This window comes from Abrus precatorius, unplaced genomic scaffold, assembly GCF_003935025.1.
Source record: "Abrus precatorius isolate BTA unplaced genomic scaffold, Abrus_2018 Scaffold9, whole genome shotgun sequence".
NCBI lineage: Eukaryota > Viridiplantae > Streptophyta > Magnoliopsida > Fabales > Fabaceae > Abrus > Abrus precatorius.
In genome coordinates this window covers 5697647-5713590 of record NW_020874439.1, presented here as the reverse complement: position 1 = coordinate 5713590, position 15944 = coordinate 5697647, and the positions used below count along the sequence as shown (strand labels likewise).

General features: G+C 27.6%; 2 protein-coding genes across 3 annotated transcripts; both read left to right on the top strand.

The window, feature by feature from the left end:
- The first annotated feature begins 4580 nt into the window (after positions 1–4580).
- Positions 4581–15040, top strand: LOC113851393 (putative disease resistance protein RGA4). Of its 2 annotated transcripts, XR_003502209.1 has the most exons (3): positions 4663–4837; positions 8663–11641; positions 14359–15040. XR_003502209.1 is itself a non-coding variant. In XM_027481859.1 (2 exons), exons 1-2 carry the CDS (start codon positions 4791–4793, stop codon positions 9918–9920), a joined length of 1305 nt encoding a protein of 434 aa, XP_027337660.1. In that variant the 5' UTR covers positions 4581–4790; the 3' UTR covers positions 9921–11818. The 2 variants fall into 2 exon arrangements, 1 of the variants encoding a protein (XP_027337660.1); XM_027481859.1 differs by lacking the exon at positions 14359–15040 and having other exon boundaries at positions 4581–4837; positions 8663–11818.
- Positions 9932–11623, top strand: LOC113850654 (putative disease resistance protein RGA3). Its single transcript, XM_027481228.1, has one exon. The coding sequence runs from the start codon at positions 9932–9934 to the stop codon at positions 11621–11623; it is 1692 nt and encodes a 563-aa protein (XP_027337029.1).
- Positions 15041–15944: the final 904 nt, after the last annotated feature.

Here is a 15944-nt window from a genome sequence, read left to right as displayed (position 1 = left end):
TAGATTGAATGATACAATGAATGTGAATAATTATTAGGTATTTTGATGCATGTTGAGAAATTATGAAAGGTGTTTAATTGTCCTTGAATGAAAAATGATGAATAGATGCCTAATATAAATGGGTATGCATGAGAAAGTAATGTTATTTATGTTATCAAAATAGAAAGAGAAATATTGATGAAATTGAATGTTATGTGAAATGCTAAAAAAATAAGTGTCATGAGAAATATTGAGACACTGTATAAATAGTTATAGAGATACATTAGGGGTATAGACTCTGGAAAAGATTTAGAAAATCTTAGAAAAATGAGAGTGGTGAATGCTTTTGTATTTGGGTGCACATGATTTGCTAAAAATTAAAGCATCACAGGTTACACACTCATTTTTTGACTATACCTTACTAAAAGGGGTCGGGGAACACATGTTGTATTTGTATTGTTACAGGTTAGCCAGCGACTATCTACACATATGTAAGACCTTAAGGGATCCTAGAGACAATGGCTGTGAATTTATGAAATGTGTGTTTATAATAGTTGAGTTATAACAGATTAATTGTTGTAATTATAATATAGGTATTGTAATATATCGGTGGGTGTAATTATAATGCATGTATTGTAATGCATTAATTAATATGGTTATGATACACATATTATGACATGCTGCTCGGCGTGAAAATGCATGAAATGAAATAATGAATAATCAGTTTGAACTGCTATAATATTAGTTAATGTGATATATGAATTTCTATTATCACAGTGTATAACATTTGATTTAAAATATGGAGATACAACTATTATTGTTGTGAAGATTTGTAAATTTGACATTGAAACTAATATTTTTGTTGTATTCCACATTAAATTATGTTTCCTATGTTACTTTGATTTATTTATGAATAAAAGATTTAGTGGGGCAAAAATACTCACCCTTACAAAATATGTTTTCAGTAAATGCTAATTGAAATAATTAAAAAAAAGATGATTCGTTCTAAGATCATATCTTCTGCAAAGTGGTAAGAAGTGCTACTCTGTTTAGATATAATATATTCTAAGGATTGTAGTATTTTAACAATTTTCCATTTTAGGTTGACTAAGTAGTGTAATTATTTCAATTGTCAAATTCAGAATTTATGATATCCTATAAATTTGGTTGTAAATATTATTTTAAAGTGTTTGTAATATAGATAATCAATGATTTTGATTATGGTTTACATTCAGTTTTAGATAAATGTTTACTTTGTTGAAAGATAATATTAGTTATGTTTTAGACTTATAGGTTTGAAAACTAAGTTTAGCATATTGCCAAGAAGTCAACTTTTTATTTCACTATATTTTTTTAAAATTTGAAATATCGAAACTATTTCTGTAAAAGAAGAAATTGTAGGTTTTGCCTTTTTTTTTAATGTAAGTCTTTAAGCTATAAATAAGAAGAAAATGTATTTTATTTCTTCTTTTGCTATACATTATTGTACGTATTTGAGATTATTGTACATATTTGAGAGTTAAAATTTTAGGATGTTACACTTAGAAATGAGTCTTTCACAACTAAAAGGATGAAAGATGGTCAAATGATATTTCTAAGACCCAGTTCTTCTTGAGATCCAAAAGAAAGCTATAAGGTTGTGATGGAAGATGTTGTCCAAAAGATCAAGATCTCTTTAAGCATTTCAAAATAAAATAACTCTTGAGAAGGAAGAAAATGAAAGAATAGAAGTGAAATTGGAAGATCAATCTTTAAGAAACTTACTTGGAATCTAGGGGAAGAGATATCCAAGCTTGGATTCGAGAGAGGTTTGGAGTTCAAAGGTGTTTTTTTTTCTAAGAAAGGGAAGTGAGAGAACAAAGAGATGAAAAGGGTTTTTTTGTTTTGAGATATGTGTTTTTAAAAGGCCAAAATCACTTAAATACCTCTTTTTCTCGCGAATTCTGGCTTGAACGAAAAAACTAGACAAAAACTGCTACTTTTCTATTGATATTTTCGCTTAAGTAAGGGTATTTTTGCTTGAGAGAAAACAGACCTTAGAGCTACCCTTTTCTGTCACAAATTTTTACTCGAACGACAGATTTCTCGCTTGAGCGAGAGTACAGGTGAGAAAATCTATTTTCGTGTGAGCAAAGAATTTTTGCTTAAGCTAACATCACTTTTTCAAAAATAATTTTTTTTAGAAAACTCTTCCATTTTATAACAAAAATGCAATTGAAAATTTAGGATGTTACATAAGGCACCCAATGTAATGCTCTAAGGATGAGAAATGTATACTTAATGACTAAAGATGATCATGTTTATACAGTAAATAATTGCTTAAGAATAGGAGTGATAGGTTGCAAATATTAGTAAGGTAATGTAATTTTTCTCATTTTGTTATGTATCTCTAGGTTAGATTTGCAATTACAAAATTGAGGGAAAGATTGCAATCACTTCAATGAAATTTAATTATTTTCTATTCCAAAGGTAATTTTTATTTTAATTACCATTTGATACATAGTAAATGTATACTTACATATTTTTCAAAATTACTAAACACATTATGATACATATATACACATTTTAGCTTCTTGAATTTCCAACTCCTACCATATAAATTATGGCTTGGTTGTTGTTGTGGTTGTAGCTCATAATAATACTTTTTTGAATTGAGAATATATGATATTATAATAGAAACAACCCTATTTCTTTTGGCACTTAGTTTTGTCGTAATTGGTTCTCAATTTATATATTTATATTATAATTAAGTTTTTTTTATATTAGTTATTTTTAGAACTGATGTAAAATCAAATTAAAAAATTATTTTAGAGACATACATTAGTAAAATAACATAAATTAAAGTCGACGAACACGAAATCAATTTTACATTCTCAAATTTTTATTAAAATTTTTGTTTTATCCTATATCTTTTTATGTCATTAACAAGCACAAACTCTTATAGGTATGTCAATGATTTTTGTTACATTCTGTGTTTTCTTCTTTATTGATGAATATTGTATATTTTTTAACATTGTATATTTTTTATTTACAGACTTACAAAAGATTGATGACAAATACTACATATTGAATAAGATTGAGAATGAACTGCATATTGATAAACACTGACAATGAACATTGCATATTTTTTTATTTACAAACTCAATGAATATTAAATATTAAATATTAAATAAATATTAACATGTAAAAAGATAAACATTAACTATTGACATTGAACATTGACACCACTAAAAAATTGTTTGTTAAATTATAGGAGGAATGCTAATACTATTGATGAACAACAAGAAGAATATTTTCAATATGGGTTAGAATGTATACATTTTTTTACATTTGTTAATTAATTGATTTAAAATCTGCTCATTTACTACATCACGTATCTACATTGATTCACCAACTGACATTAAAAGTCATTTTTAACAAATATAAAAGGCTTTTTTTTGTACCAACGGTTCTAAATAGAAGCACTTTATGTATCTACTTATGTGAGTTTTAAAGCATTGGTCGCTTTTTACGAAATACTTGGGCAATATTCTTTCAAAGCACTCCTAAGCACTTTAAGGTGTACATAAAGGCCTCAAAGATTTATGAAAATATTTTTTAAATATTTAGAATTTAATTATTAAAATAATTAAATAGTATTTTGTTTTTATTTCATTTTAAAGTTTTAATTCATAACATCTAATAAATAAATAAAATTTTATTTTAATAGAATAATAATTAAAAATTGATTAAGTTTAAATTTTTATAAGTGTAAAATAACTAATCATTTTAATAAAACAGTTGATTTTTAATTTTTAATATTTTTCTTTATCATCATAATAATAAAATAAGTGAAGTTAAGATTAAAAAAATTTCAACGTGTAAAATTGTAGGTTATATAGAATTTAGGGTTATTAACTGTCCAGGTACAATAACATCGTCAAAGTTAAATTATTATTAATATTAATTTATATAATTTTTACTTTAGTCGTTATGATTATCTTTGATGATATAATTTTATATAATTTCGTTTAAATCTTTTTTACTTACATTGTAAAGTTATGTTATAAAAAATTATAAATTTATAAATAAATAACAAACTTGTGTTATAAAATTACTATTTTCGAATCGTAAAAATGTAGATTATTCAACTTTGTAAATTTTATTTATTAAATTCTTTACATGAAATAGTTTATTTTAATTTTTCTATTAATTTTTTTGAATTAAAAGAGGATTAAATAAATGATATTTGTAAATTTATTAATGAAAAAATATTAATGTAAAATTTTTACATTATTAAATATAACTTTTAAAATAAATTTAAATAAGAATTTAATCTATCTGAATATTGTTTTTGAAACTAATTATCATAAAAAAAAAATTTAACGTTTTTTTCTAATATTTTAAAGAAATAAAACATTTACAATATTCTGTTTAATTAATGATTTATAGGTTTACTTCTTTTAAACAAAAATTATATTTTTATCGTCACATTTAGCTTAACATAAAATACTAAGAATATTCCAGATGCCCGAGAAGTCAGATCAGAATACCAACCCCCAATAGTATGTTTTTCTTCGTAACTGCTTTAAATATTAATTTTTCTGTCTCTACATTATTTGATGAGTTGGACTCACATGGCTCCAGACATTTTTATAAACATTTTTTTCTTTTTTAAATTTCAGTGGAGAACTTCACATCATTGAATCAATAAATTATGGGTTGCTACTTGCTGGATACATAATAGTGTTTTTGCTTCCTCCGTTCCCAATCTCAAAATCCATTTTCGAACTTCAAAGTAGCCTCTTACTGTCTCTGCGATCATTTCAGGGATGGCTGAACAAATTCCATTTGCTGTTACTTCAAATCTCATTCGCAGGTTCGTTTCCGCACCCTTTCTTCAACGTTTAACTCTATTTCCCGTACCTTTCCATTGCTCTTCCAAGACTTCATGTGTGTGCCTGCTATATTATTTTGGGAATTTCTACTTTTCTACTGAATTATATTTTAACTGAAATCAAAGCAAATCATAATCGATCTAACATTTTAGAATAATTATTTTGTCTCCAATAAAATCAGGTCTTCAATTAAAAAAATCTAATATCTAAAATGCTAACAATGATATGTTCTCTTTTATCTATTAATATATTATTTAAAAAATATTTTATTAGAATAGATAATGTCATGTAAAAATGGCGCAATCAATTTTTTCGTAGGAAATTACAATCTTCTCTCAGAACAGATGGATATATTATGATACTCTCATTTTAATTTTTTAGGAAAGAAAGTTATATAGTTTTAAAATAGGAGAGAGATAGTAGTGTAATATATGCATCTTTTAAGATAGAAAATTTTAATTTAATATCCTATTTATTGGCCAGAAGAATTTTCTTTTTATTGTTTCTTCATCAATCATGATTCTTATATTTTAGTAAAAATAAATATTGGGCTGAATCAAATTAAAATAATTTTAAAAAAATTGATTATATTTATCAATTAATACAACAACTCAATCATGATAGTAAAAAAAAAAATTAATTTATAACGTTTGTAAAAAAAAAAAAGTTAAACATAAAGAGATGAATTAATTTGTTATTCTACACAGATTCTTTTCATTTTTAATCTAGTCCTTCTAGTTAAACTGTTTTTAATTAAATTTTTATAAAAAGATGAATTAATTTGGTCACAATACTTTGTTTCTTGCTCCACCATCCTACTAGATTTTCTTCTAAAAACATACAATATCTTGAAGTGAATTTTCTATCTATAATGAAACCTGCATAGTCAATATTTGTATATACCTCTAAAGCAAGAAACCCTCTCCTTTTAAAGAGAATGTCTTGTTCAAGACTTCCTTTTAGATATTAGAGAATCTTGTTTACTGCTTGTCAATGCCTTTCAAGTTGATATAAATTGGCTAGTAATGCTAACAATATATGCAATGTGAGGTATAGTATGAAATAAGTAGATTAACTCTTCCAATAGTCTTTGGTATCGAGCTTTATCTACAGTACGCCTTTTTTCTTCTCCTTTTATTTGACATTTTTGTTCCATGAGTATTATGGTAGCTTTAAATCTCAATTTTCAATTTCCTTAAGAAGATCAAGAACATATTTTTTCCAAGAGATAGAAATTTCTTATTTCAAGTAAGCCACCTCAATTTCTAGGAAGTACTTTAAGTCTTCTTAGATCATTCATCACAAATTGAGCATCTAGTTTATCCTTCGAGTTTTGTTATATGTAACACCCTTACTCTTTTAAGTACTTTTCTTTTGTTATATATATAAATTTTGATAAAACTGAATTAAAATAGATAAAGGATATGGATAATTTAGAAAAATTTATATTTATATAAATTTTAAACTAATAGAAGTTTACAAAATTTTAGAACTTCATGCATTTGTCTTATTCATATTAGAGATGAAAGTTGATTTTCACAATATAAATTTTCTTTAAGATATATATATATATATATATATATATATATATATATATATATATATATGCAAGTTTAAATTATAAACAAAACTACTTTTTAGGAAATTAAGTTTTGTAACTAAAAATCGAATCTAAATTTTACAAGTAGGATAATTAACCTACTAATTTTTACAAGAACTCCTCAAGTCATCATTTACAACAAGATTTATCAAAATATTACAAATTCTAAAATAGACATTAAAATAATTACATATTGTGGTCCTTACAACACAACAGAGAATATGACTTTAGAACAAATCAAATTTTCAACAAATCTCATTTTACTTCCTAATTTCATTTCATGAAAATATTTGTAAGGGTGAAGATTCTTTGCTCCATTGAACCTTTATTTTATAAAATAATCAATTAATACACAAAACATTATCTAATATAGTATTTTCTTCCTAATCACGAAGGACTTACGCTAGCATGGATAGTCAACGGTTAGCCACCACACACGAATATAACATGTGCATTATATGGCCCTTATAGCAAAGGTATAGTTAGAAAATTAGTTAGGAAATGAATGCGAGGCCTGTGATGTTTTCGCTTATATTGTGCACACATACACAAAAACATTCACCACCCTCATTTTTCCCAAATTTCTAAAATTGACTTTGAATTCTATACTCCAAGTGTATCTCTCTATAACTATCTACACGAAAACTTAACAGTGACAACTTGCACTGAAACTTATCCATACAAAAACTCAACAGTAACAATTTGTAATGATACAATGACAATTTGTACTAAAAATTATCCATAAAGAAACTGAACAGTGACAATTTGTTTTGAATTCTTTTATTCCACATATATCCGTCACCCTTTCATAACATACGTCTTTTATAAATTATTTTCCTTTTTGGTGACATAAACAATTTCAAATCCACACACATAAATACATTCGCACTTTTTTCACATGCAATCAATTTCATACTTTTTTCAAAAATTCAAACTATCATATAATCAATTCAATATGCCAAAGATTGGACATCTTCATATTCAACTTAATCATACATTTTATAATATACAAAAAATAAACCACAGATACACTGCCAAAGATCACATTCTCTCAATTTTAATAAAATCATCTATCTTAAAGTTTTAGCCTTTTTTAGTACACATATTGCTCAAAAACATAATTCACAACTGTACATACATAACAATAATTATAGAAAATCATAAAAACTTATTTTACTCATAACTTTTAGCACAAAATTTTCTCTAGGTAATTTCTGAAACAAATCATAGATTTTTCATACTCCAAGAATCCATTTATTAGGAAAAAAAAACCAAAAGTGGGACTAGAACGTAGAACCCAACAAATAATTGTCAAGTACTAGAGTTTGAGTGCTAGGCAACTAGGATTTTTGGTGTGCAAAAGCAAAGACCCCTCGATCAAAGATTTTGATACAAACTTAAAATTCTAAATTGTATGTTGTTGTTATGCATTATAATTTTACATGCATGTATATGAGTCTAATATTAATATTTACAGAAAATAATATTCTAGATTATCTTTTGATAATTATAAAAATAATGATAAAAATAATAACAATAAATAATCATAATATTCATATTCTAGATTATCTTCTAATAATGATAGAGATAATAACAATAACTAATAATTAAGAGATATTTTCAATATATATACATGTCCTTATTTAATATTTTTTTAATTAACCATGGTATTCATATTTTTTATTGATTATTTTATATTTTTCAAACGTAATTTTTATATATAAATATTAAAAATATGACATTACACTAATTAAAAATAAAAGCTCAATGCAAGTGTAAAAATGTAAAAATAAGAATAAATTATATTAACCAAACAAAGTAATAGATATTAGAATTTGGATGAATTATAGAAATAACAGTATTTACATATATTTAAAAATATAAAAATTAAAAATAAATTAAATAATTTTTTTTAACAGGTATAACATATTAGATAAAGTATATAAAACTATATTATGTTGATATATTTTTTAAAATAATTAATAATTAATTTTATATTTAATTTATTAAAATAACAATTATAATTAATTTTATATTATGTCAAGAAAATTTATTCTTTAATTAAGTTTATTTTATTTATGCTTGTATAATGTTCCATTATGTATGATTTATAAAACCATGAATTATCTTTTTGTATGATTCCTTTAAAAATTTAAAAATAAGAAAATAATAATGTAGACATTTATTCTTGACATCTCATTCACAGGTTGGCCTCCGTAGATTTTATTGAATTTGGAGAAGAGTATGGGGTGAAGGAAGAGTTGGAAGAGCTTAAGAAGACAATTGAATCTATCAATGATGTGCTCCTTGATGCTGACCACAAACAAGATCAAGTTCGCGTACGTAATTGGATATCTGACTTCAAAGAAGTACTCCATGATGCAGATGATTTCTTAGATCACCTTGCTATTGAATTTAGGAAAGACAAATTGGGTGCAGCCGAAGGAAAAGAAGTAAACAGGGTACTTCTTTCCATTTCATCTTCAAATCAATTTCCTTTATACACTGAAATGCCTGACAAAATTAAAGAAATACGAGAAAGTTTTAACGGTGTAGTAAAAGAAATGAAGGATTTGAATTTGTGCCCAAGATCTATTGTGGTCAAGCAAACTGATAGTGGATGGAGGGAAACATGTTCTTTTGTGTTAGAGACAGATATCATTGGAAGAGATGATAGTAAAAAGGAGATTATCAGTATGTTGAGACAACCTCATGAAAACCAAAAAGTTTCTGTGATTGCCATTGTTGGCCTTGGTGGTTTGGGGAAGACAGCTCTTGCTCAATTGGTGTATAATCACGTAGAAGTGCAGGAATTTTTTGAAAAGCAAATGTGGGTGTGTGTATCTGATAACTTTGATGTGAAAACTATTCTGGAGAAAATATTAGTATCAATTACTCGTTGGTTACCGTTAGATTACTTGCAAGAAGAGCTTCGTCAAAATTTAAGTTGTAAAAAATATTTGTTGGTGCTGGATGACATTTGGAATGATAGTTATAAAAAATGGGCTGAATTGAGAAAGTACTTGATGTGTGGCGCTCAAGATAGCAAGATTTTAGTGACAACTCGAAGTGAAAATGTAGCAAAGGCAATCACTGCTAGCACTTCCTATCATTTGCAAGGTTTAACTGATGAAGAATCTTGGAGTTTGTTGAAGAACATTGCATTTGATGATGATTTCAACGGAGTGAATCAAAATCTAGAATCAATGGGGAAAGAAATAGCCAAAAAATGTAAAGGGGTTCCACTGACAGTTAAAACCTTGGGAGGCCTGTTACGAGGACAAGACGAAGAAAGTGATTGGGAGAATGTTTTACGTGGTGACTTCTGGAAATTATGTGAAGAGCAAGATAGTATCATGCCAATTCTAAAACTCAGTTACCACAACTTGTCGCCAGAAATGAGACAATGTTTTGCTTACTGCTCTTTATACCCAAGGATTCAGAAATTGAAAAGGATGAGCTGATTCAGTTATGGATGGCACAGGGTTACCTTAAATGTTCAACCGCAAAGCAACAGATGGAGGAAGTCGGTAATCAATTTGTAAAGATGTTTTTTATGAACTCATTCTTTCAAGATGCGTTTAGTGAATACGATGAGATCATTAGCTTCAAAATGCACGATTTAATGCATGATCTGGCAATGCTAGTAGCCGGCGGTGATTATTGTTGCTTGGATAGTGAGGCAGAAAAAGTTGAAGGTAGACCCATGCACGTGTCATTGGAATCTTGTGAGGCCATTCATTTGTTGAAATCATTAGATCCGAGCAGACTGCGAACTTTGATTTTGCCGGATGACTTGGAAGAGGAGGAAGATTTGTCGGTTATTACAGAGTTCAAATACTTACGTGTCTTGAGAATGCATCATCTCTCTGATTCCACTGAACATTTGAAGCATTTAAGATACCTTGTTTTAACACAACAAAAAAGTCTTCCCAAATCTATAAGCAATCTTGTTTGCTTACAAACATTAAAACTCAAAGGTTGCGATAAAGAATCATTTTCAGAAGTAGTCACAAAGTTAGTCAATTTGAGGTGCCTTGATGTTGCTGATTATGACTCCGTGAGTGGGATGGCAGGGTTGGGAAAATTATGCTCTCTGCAATTATTATCGACCTTTGTTGTGAGGGACAGCCAAGAAATAAAATATGGCACCCTAAATGAACTGAAGGACTTAAACCTCAGAGGCGAATTAAGAATTGAGCATCTGAATCGTGTGAGAGACGTGGCTCTGGAATCACAGTATGTAAATTTAAGAGAAAAAAAATTCCTTCGTTCCTTGACTCTAGATTGGTCGTATGGAGACATCATCCGTAACAGTGACAGTCTACAATTGTTAGAAAACCTTCAGCCCCACCGCAATCTCAAGCATTTGGAGGTGAATCATTATCCAGGCGTGCTTTTCCCAAATTGGCTTTCTCTCCTCACAAATGTTGTTTACATCTCTCTCTCTGCTTGTTATAATTGTCGCTGTCTCCCTCCGTTGGAACGTCTCCCTTACCTCGAGTCACTTAACATACAGTTTCTTTATGAATTGGAATCCATATATCTCTGCGAAGATGGTTTTGCAGTAAACTTCTTCCCCTCTTTGAAGAGCCTCAAATTAGGTCATTGTCCCAGGCTCAGGGGATGGCGGAGGCGGGGAGATGACATCAAAGATTCACATAATCTCTCCTTACCACTTTCATTTCCTCATCTTTCTCATCTAGATGTCTTTCGGTGTCCAAAGTTGACTTTTCCAAACGTTGAGAATTTAAAAAAATTGAAGATTTCTGATCCTATGAATTTACCAAAGGGTTGGATGCAAAATCTGACTTCTCTCGAGTCTCTTCATATTGGATGGTGTAAAAGTGAAACACTGGAGGAATTTGAAACTTGGTTTAAGGACGACACCGACTGCCTTCCTTCTCTGGGAAAAATCGTCTTATATATGTGTGAAAGGCTAAAGGCTTTGCCAGATTGGATTTGCAACCTCTCAGCGATTCAGCACGTCATGATCTCCGGTTGCCGAAAATTGGCATTGCTGCCCGAAGGAATGAGTGGTCTTATCAACTTAAAGATCTTTGAGGTCAGCAGATGTTCCCTCTTACTTAAAGAATGCCGAACAGAGACAAGTGTTGTTAGTCGCCAAATCGCACACATCCCACAAATAATCCTTCATGATTACTGATGATCAGTTATGATAAAGGTACTGATCTGATTCTGATGCGTATTTATTTAGCGTAAACGTCGTGTACTGTATTTGCTTTGCTAGTAAAATACTTTTAACCAGTTTTGAGTTAGTATTCATTTGTTTCAAAGATAAATACAAATTATCCTAATAATATTACTTTTCAATTGTTAAACAATATCGGAGTCTTAACCTTCAAATATTTAATGCCAATAATTTTTTTTTTATTTGCACCGATACTATTACAAAAATATAATTTTTAAATTAAAATTTAAATATTATATCAATTAATAAATTTTATAAATATACATTTAATTATTAATAATAAATATTTTAGTATATTAATAAGATTAAATTAAAGAAATATAATTATAAAATTTGTATTAGAAATTTATTTATTTATGGCGTAAGATAATAAATTTTATTATTTTATCAATTGATATTTTGTCTACTTATTCAAGTTTTGTTTATTATAATTTTCATTACACAATTTCAAATACATTTGCTAAAATCATACACGTTGACAATTCTTTTTCTTTCTTTATTACTTTTGTTGAAGCAAGTTGTCAGGCAAGAGTCTAATGATTCATGTGATTAAAGATTAAGCAAGTAGAGATACTTGAGTTTATGAAGCAACAACTTTGTTGATTTCTGCTATGTGAGTGCATTTATTGAGGTTGTTATGATATTATCTTGGCCATCCTAATAGGGATAACATCTTTCTAGAAGAAGCCATAAAAACGTTGTTTTTTTCTTAAATTTGACTTGGTGCTTGCTCAATGCAAGTTGAATTGTGTGTATGTTGGGTTCATATTTTTAAAATACTATGATTTCATAGACTATGATTTCATAGTTTTCTTAGGTAATAGACAGAAGAAATTTGTCTAAGAATAGTATCTAATTTCTTTTACACAATAGTAACATATTTATTTAATCAATAATTGTTTTAATATATATGTTCAATATGTATGTGTAATGCTATCTATCATGCACTTAGCTATTGAGTGACATTGATGTTTTTAATCTTATTGTCTATCATTATGTATTTTACATTTTTGATCTATGATTGTAATTCTTTATCACAAGAAGTCTATTGCTATTCTTTACAAGTTTTTAATGTTTGAGCTTATTATTCTTTCTAGAATTTCCTTTTACTTTTTTGCAATTTTGAGTGAGTCAGTCTTCTATTCTTCTCCATATAAGAATAGATTTAGTGCTTTATATGATACACAATTATCATTTAATGTGATTAAATACTACTTGAATAGGATAATGATTGGTATTTATCATATGGCATTGTTCTCTTACTACACTTATATCAAAATCCAATCAAAATGCTTAATGTTTCAAGTCACTTATTGCTTATTTACATATATTTTTTTTATTGACGATAACTATTTTGACTTGAAAGCAAGTAATTTTCACCAAATTCTCTTTCATTTTAATTTCTTATAACAATCAATTGACATACTATCTCTTGTTGATACTTGAAACATACATGAATTCATTTAAAAATATAATATTTAGAGATGAATAATTATTTAAGATAATTTTATATTATTATTTTTAATTATTGAATTACCTTTATATTAAACTCAAAGATAAGGAAAATTATTTTGATAGCGATGTTATGTGAACAAAACTTGTTATACAATTTTCCTTCATTTTTCTTATCACATGAAATATCACGAGACCGGTTTAAAAAGATAAATTGACTTATGATTTTTTTAAGATTATTTGGTCCCATTAATTAAGCGAAAGGATATTTTATGCAACAGTGTCGTAAACAATGAAAAACTCATAGTTTTCTATCTTTCATTTTATTTTAATGCAAAAATGTCATGTTGATAGAAAAAGTAGAAATAACTATTTTCTTAATTTTTTAAGATGCTTTAAAAAATAATGAGTTTTGTTTTATTTTTAAGATTCAAAAATGACATATTAATGATGAAAAATAACTGTTATATTAATTCCAAGTGATATTTATACTGATGGCTTATTGTTTTGATGTGCAATAACTATTATGATCAATTCTTATTTGGATGCCTATTTTATTTGAAGACAAAATAAATTGCCACAATATAATAAAATATGTAAGAAGAATTGTTGAATTTATTAGAAATATTTACAGTTTGATTTTAATTGGTCTGAGAATAATATTAAAGATCGAATCATTTCTAATTGATACGTTGTGAATTTGATTGGATTGTTTTTTTCTCTTATATTTACAAAACTTTGATTTGTTGGTTAATAATAAATAAATTTTCATTGTTAGAGTTAGAATATTATCTAAAATTAATATATAATTCTTTTAGTAGTTAGTTTTTATTAATTTCAGAAACAATGCTTTATAAGTAAAAAGTCAAATTATATATATATATATATATATATATATATATATATAATTTGAAAATAAATATAAATAATTTCAAGTTTTTCATAAAAATACAAATATTTAATGAAAATATATTTTGATTAGTATTTACATTAGGAAAAAATAAAAAATTAATATATTGGTAGTTCATTATGATTTAATTTGAATTAGTTTTAAATATGGAAACTAAAAAATAAAACAATAAAAAAATTTTCATTTTTTTTATTCATGATTTATTCAATGTTCAAATTTATGAATCGATTTACCTATTGAAAATGGTTGATTGATTTTTTAACACTAAGTTGATTATTTAGAATTAATTTTGAGCATGAATGCTAACGTAAAGTCTGTTGTAGGACAGTTAGTGCAAGAGGGAGGGGATGGGAGCTTTGCAGGGTGTAGGAAAGAAGGTAGAATAAGCTAGCTGGGGCTTGGAGCGTGGTCTGATAGGTATAAAAGACTGCAACATTTCATCAACAATTTCCACTTGGTAAGTTCTGAGGAAATGAAGAAAAGAAAGAAAGGATTTGAATTTTGGCAGCAATCCAAGGAAATGCTTAGGTCGGGAATTTTAATGTTGTTTTAGGCTTCTACTTCAGCTCTAACAGCCTGCTCAAGCTTTTACAATGAAGACACTGGACGAACTGAAGAACATTGGTTCAGAATAGGGCAAAAACAACGAAGAAATCTGCAGTGCATTGTTCCCACCACCATTCTTGATCAGCTAATATAGTCCTCGAGCAACTTGGAGCGTAAGAAAAATGAAACCTGTTCAAATTTGTCAGGAAAAAAGTAAATCAACAGGGGCAAAAGTAAATGAGGATATATGTCGCAAACAGAAAGAAACAAAAAAATGCATGTGGCTGATCATTGATAAAATATCAATCCTTTTCATATATTAAACAACTAGACAACGAGGCACCTTTACATGGGAGAATATGCAACTATTACTTGAAATCATGCTAGTTAAATCGATATTCGTGAATCGTAAGATTCAACTTCATTGTATAAATAATAAAATGAAACATAGTAAAAGATTCAAGGCACATCAGTTACAATGACACCAAAAATTGTAATTGCATAAATAATTCATATATATACTTTTAAATCAGCCACAACGACATAGAAAAGAATTGTGATGGTATAAATCAGCCATATATACCTTCAAAAAATAATAGCAACCAATAGCTAGTCACTTTCTAGTTCTAGACCCTAAAAATATTCAAAAAAGTCTAAATTCTAAACACATAATCTAGTCATCCTCTCCAAGATCAATATCACTTAGTTCATCCTTATTTTTCAATAGTAAAGACTTTTCTTGTTCTTCTTCCCCTTTCTCCCCATCTATAAATATCTCTTGATTCTCTTCAATTTGACTCACATCTCCCACAATAGAATTTTCTTCTTATTGGCCCTAACATTTAAGTTTCTTGGACCTATAAAATAAAATAAAAAAAACATTAAGCATATATATATATGAAATAAATTTGTGGTTTGAGATTGTTGGTAGTGGATAGATTTTGATAGAAAGATGACAAAACTTCCATAGGACTTTTTGATCCTAAGGCTCTTGAGGGTAATCTATTGATGAGATGGGTCGCAGTAAGGACAACTTCTCCCTATAGTTTTTTTGGAACATTATTCTGAAACAGTAATGCCCTAGTTTGATTAAGGATATGCCCAATTTTCCTTTCCACTATCCCATTTTGCTGTGGTATTTTGACACAAGAAGACTTATGAATTATTCCTTTCTTTTGGCAAAAGGAAGTAAGGACATGATTGAAAATATCTTTAGCATTGTTAGATCGAAGCTTCTTAATGTTAACACCAAACTGGTTTTTTTACCATGAGGAAATTTTTTTGAAAGACTGAGTTGACCTCAGATTTTTGTTTAAGTAAGAAAACCCATGTGACTCGAGTACAGTCATCTGTAAAGGTGAGAAACCA

Bases quoted from the DNA above. Each gene is read 5' to 3' on its own strand.
- LOC113851393 (XM_027481859.1), top strand. From the start codon at position 4,791: ATGGCTGAACAAATTCCATTTGCTGTTACTTCAAATCTCATTCGCAG. The intron at 4,838-8,662 runs GTTCGTTTCCGC...TCTCATTCACAG, and splicing joins ACTTCAAATCTCATTCGCAG to GTTGGCCTCCGTAGATTTTA.
- LOC113850654 (XM_027481228.1), top strand. From the start codon at position 9,932: ATGGCACAGGGTTACCTTAAATGTTCAACCGCAAAGCAACAGATGGAG.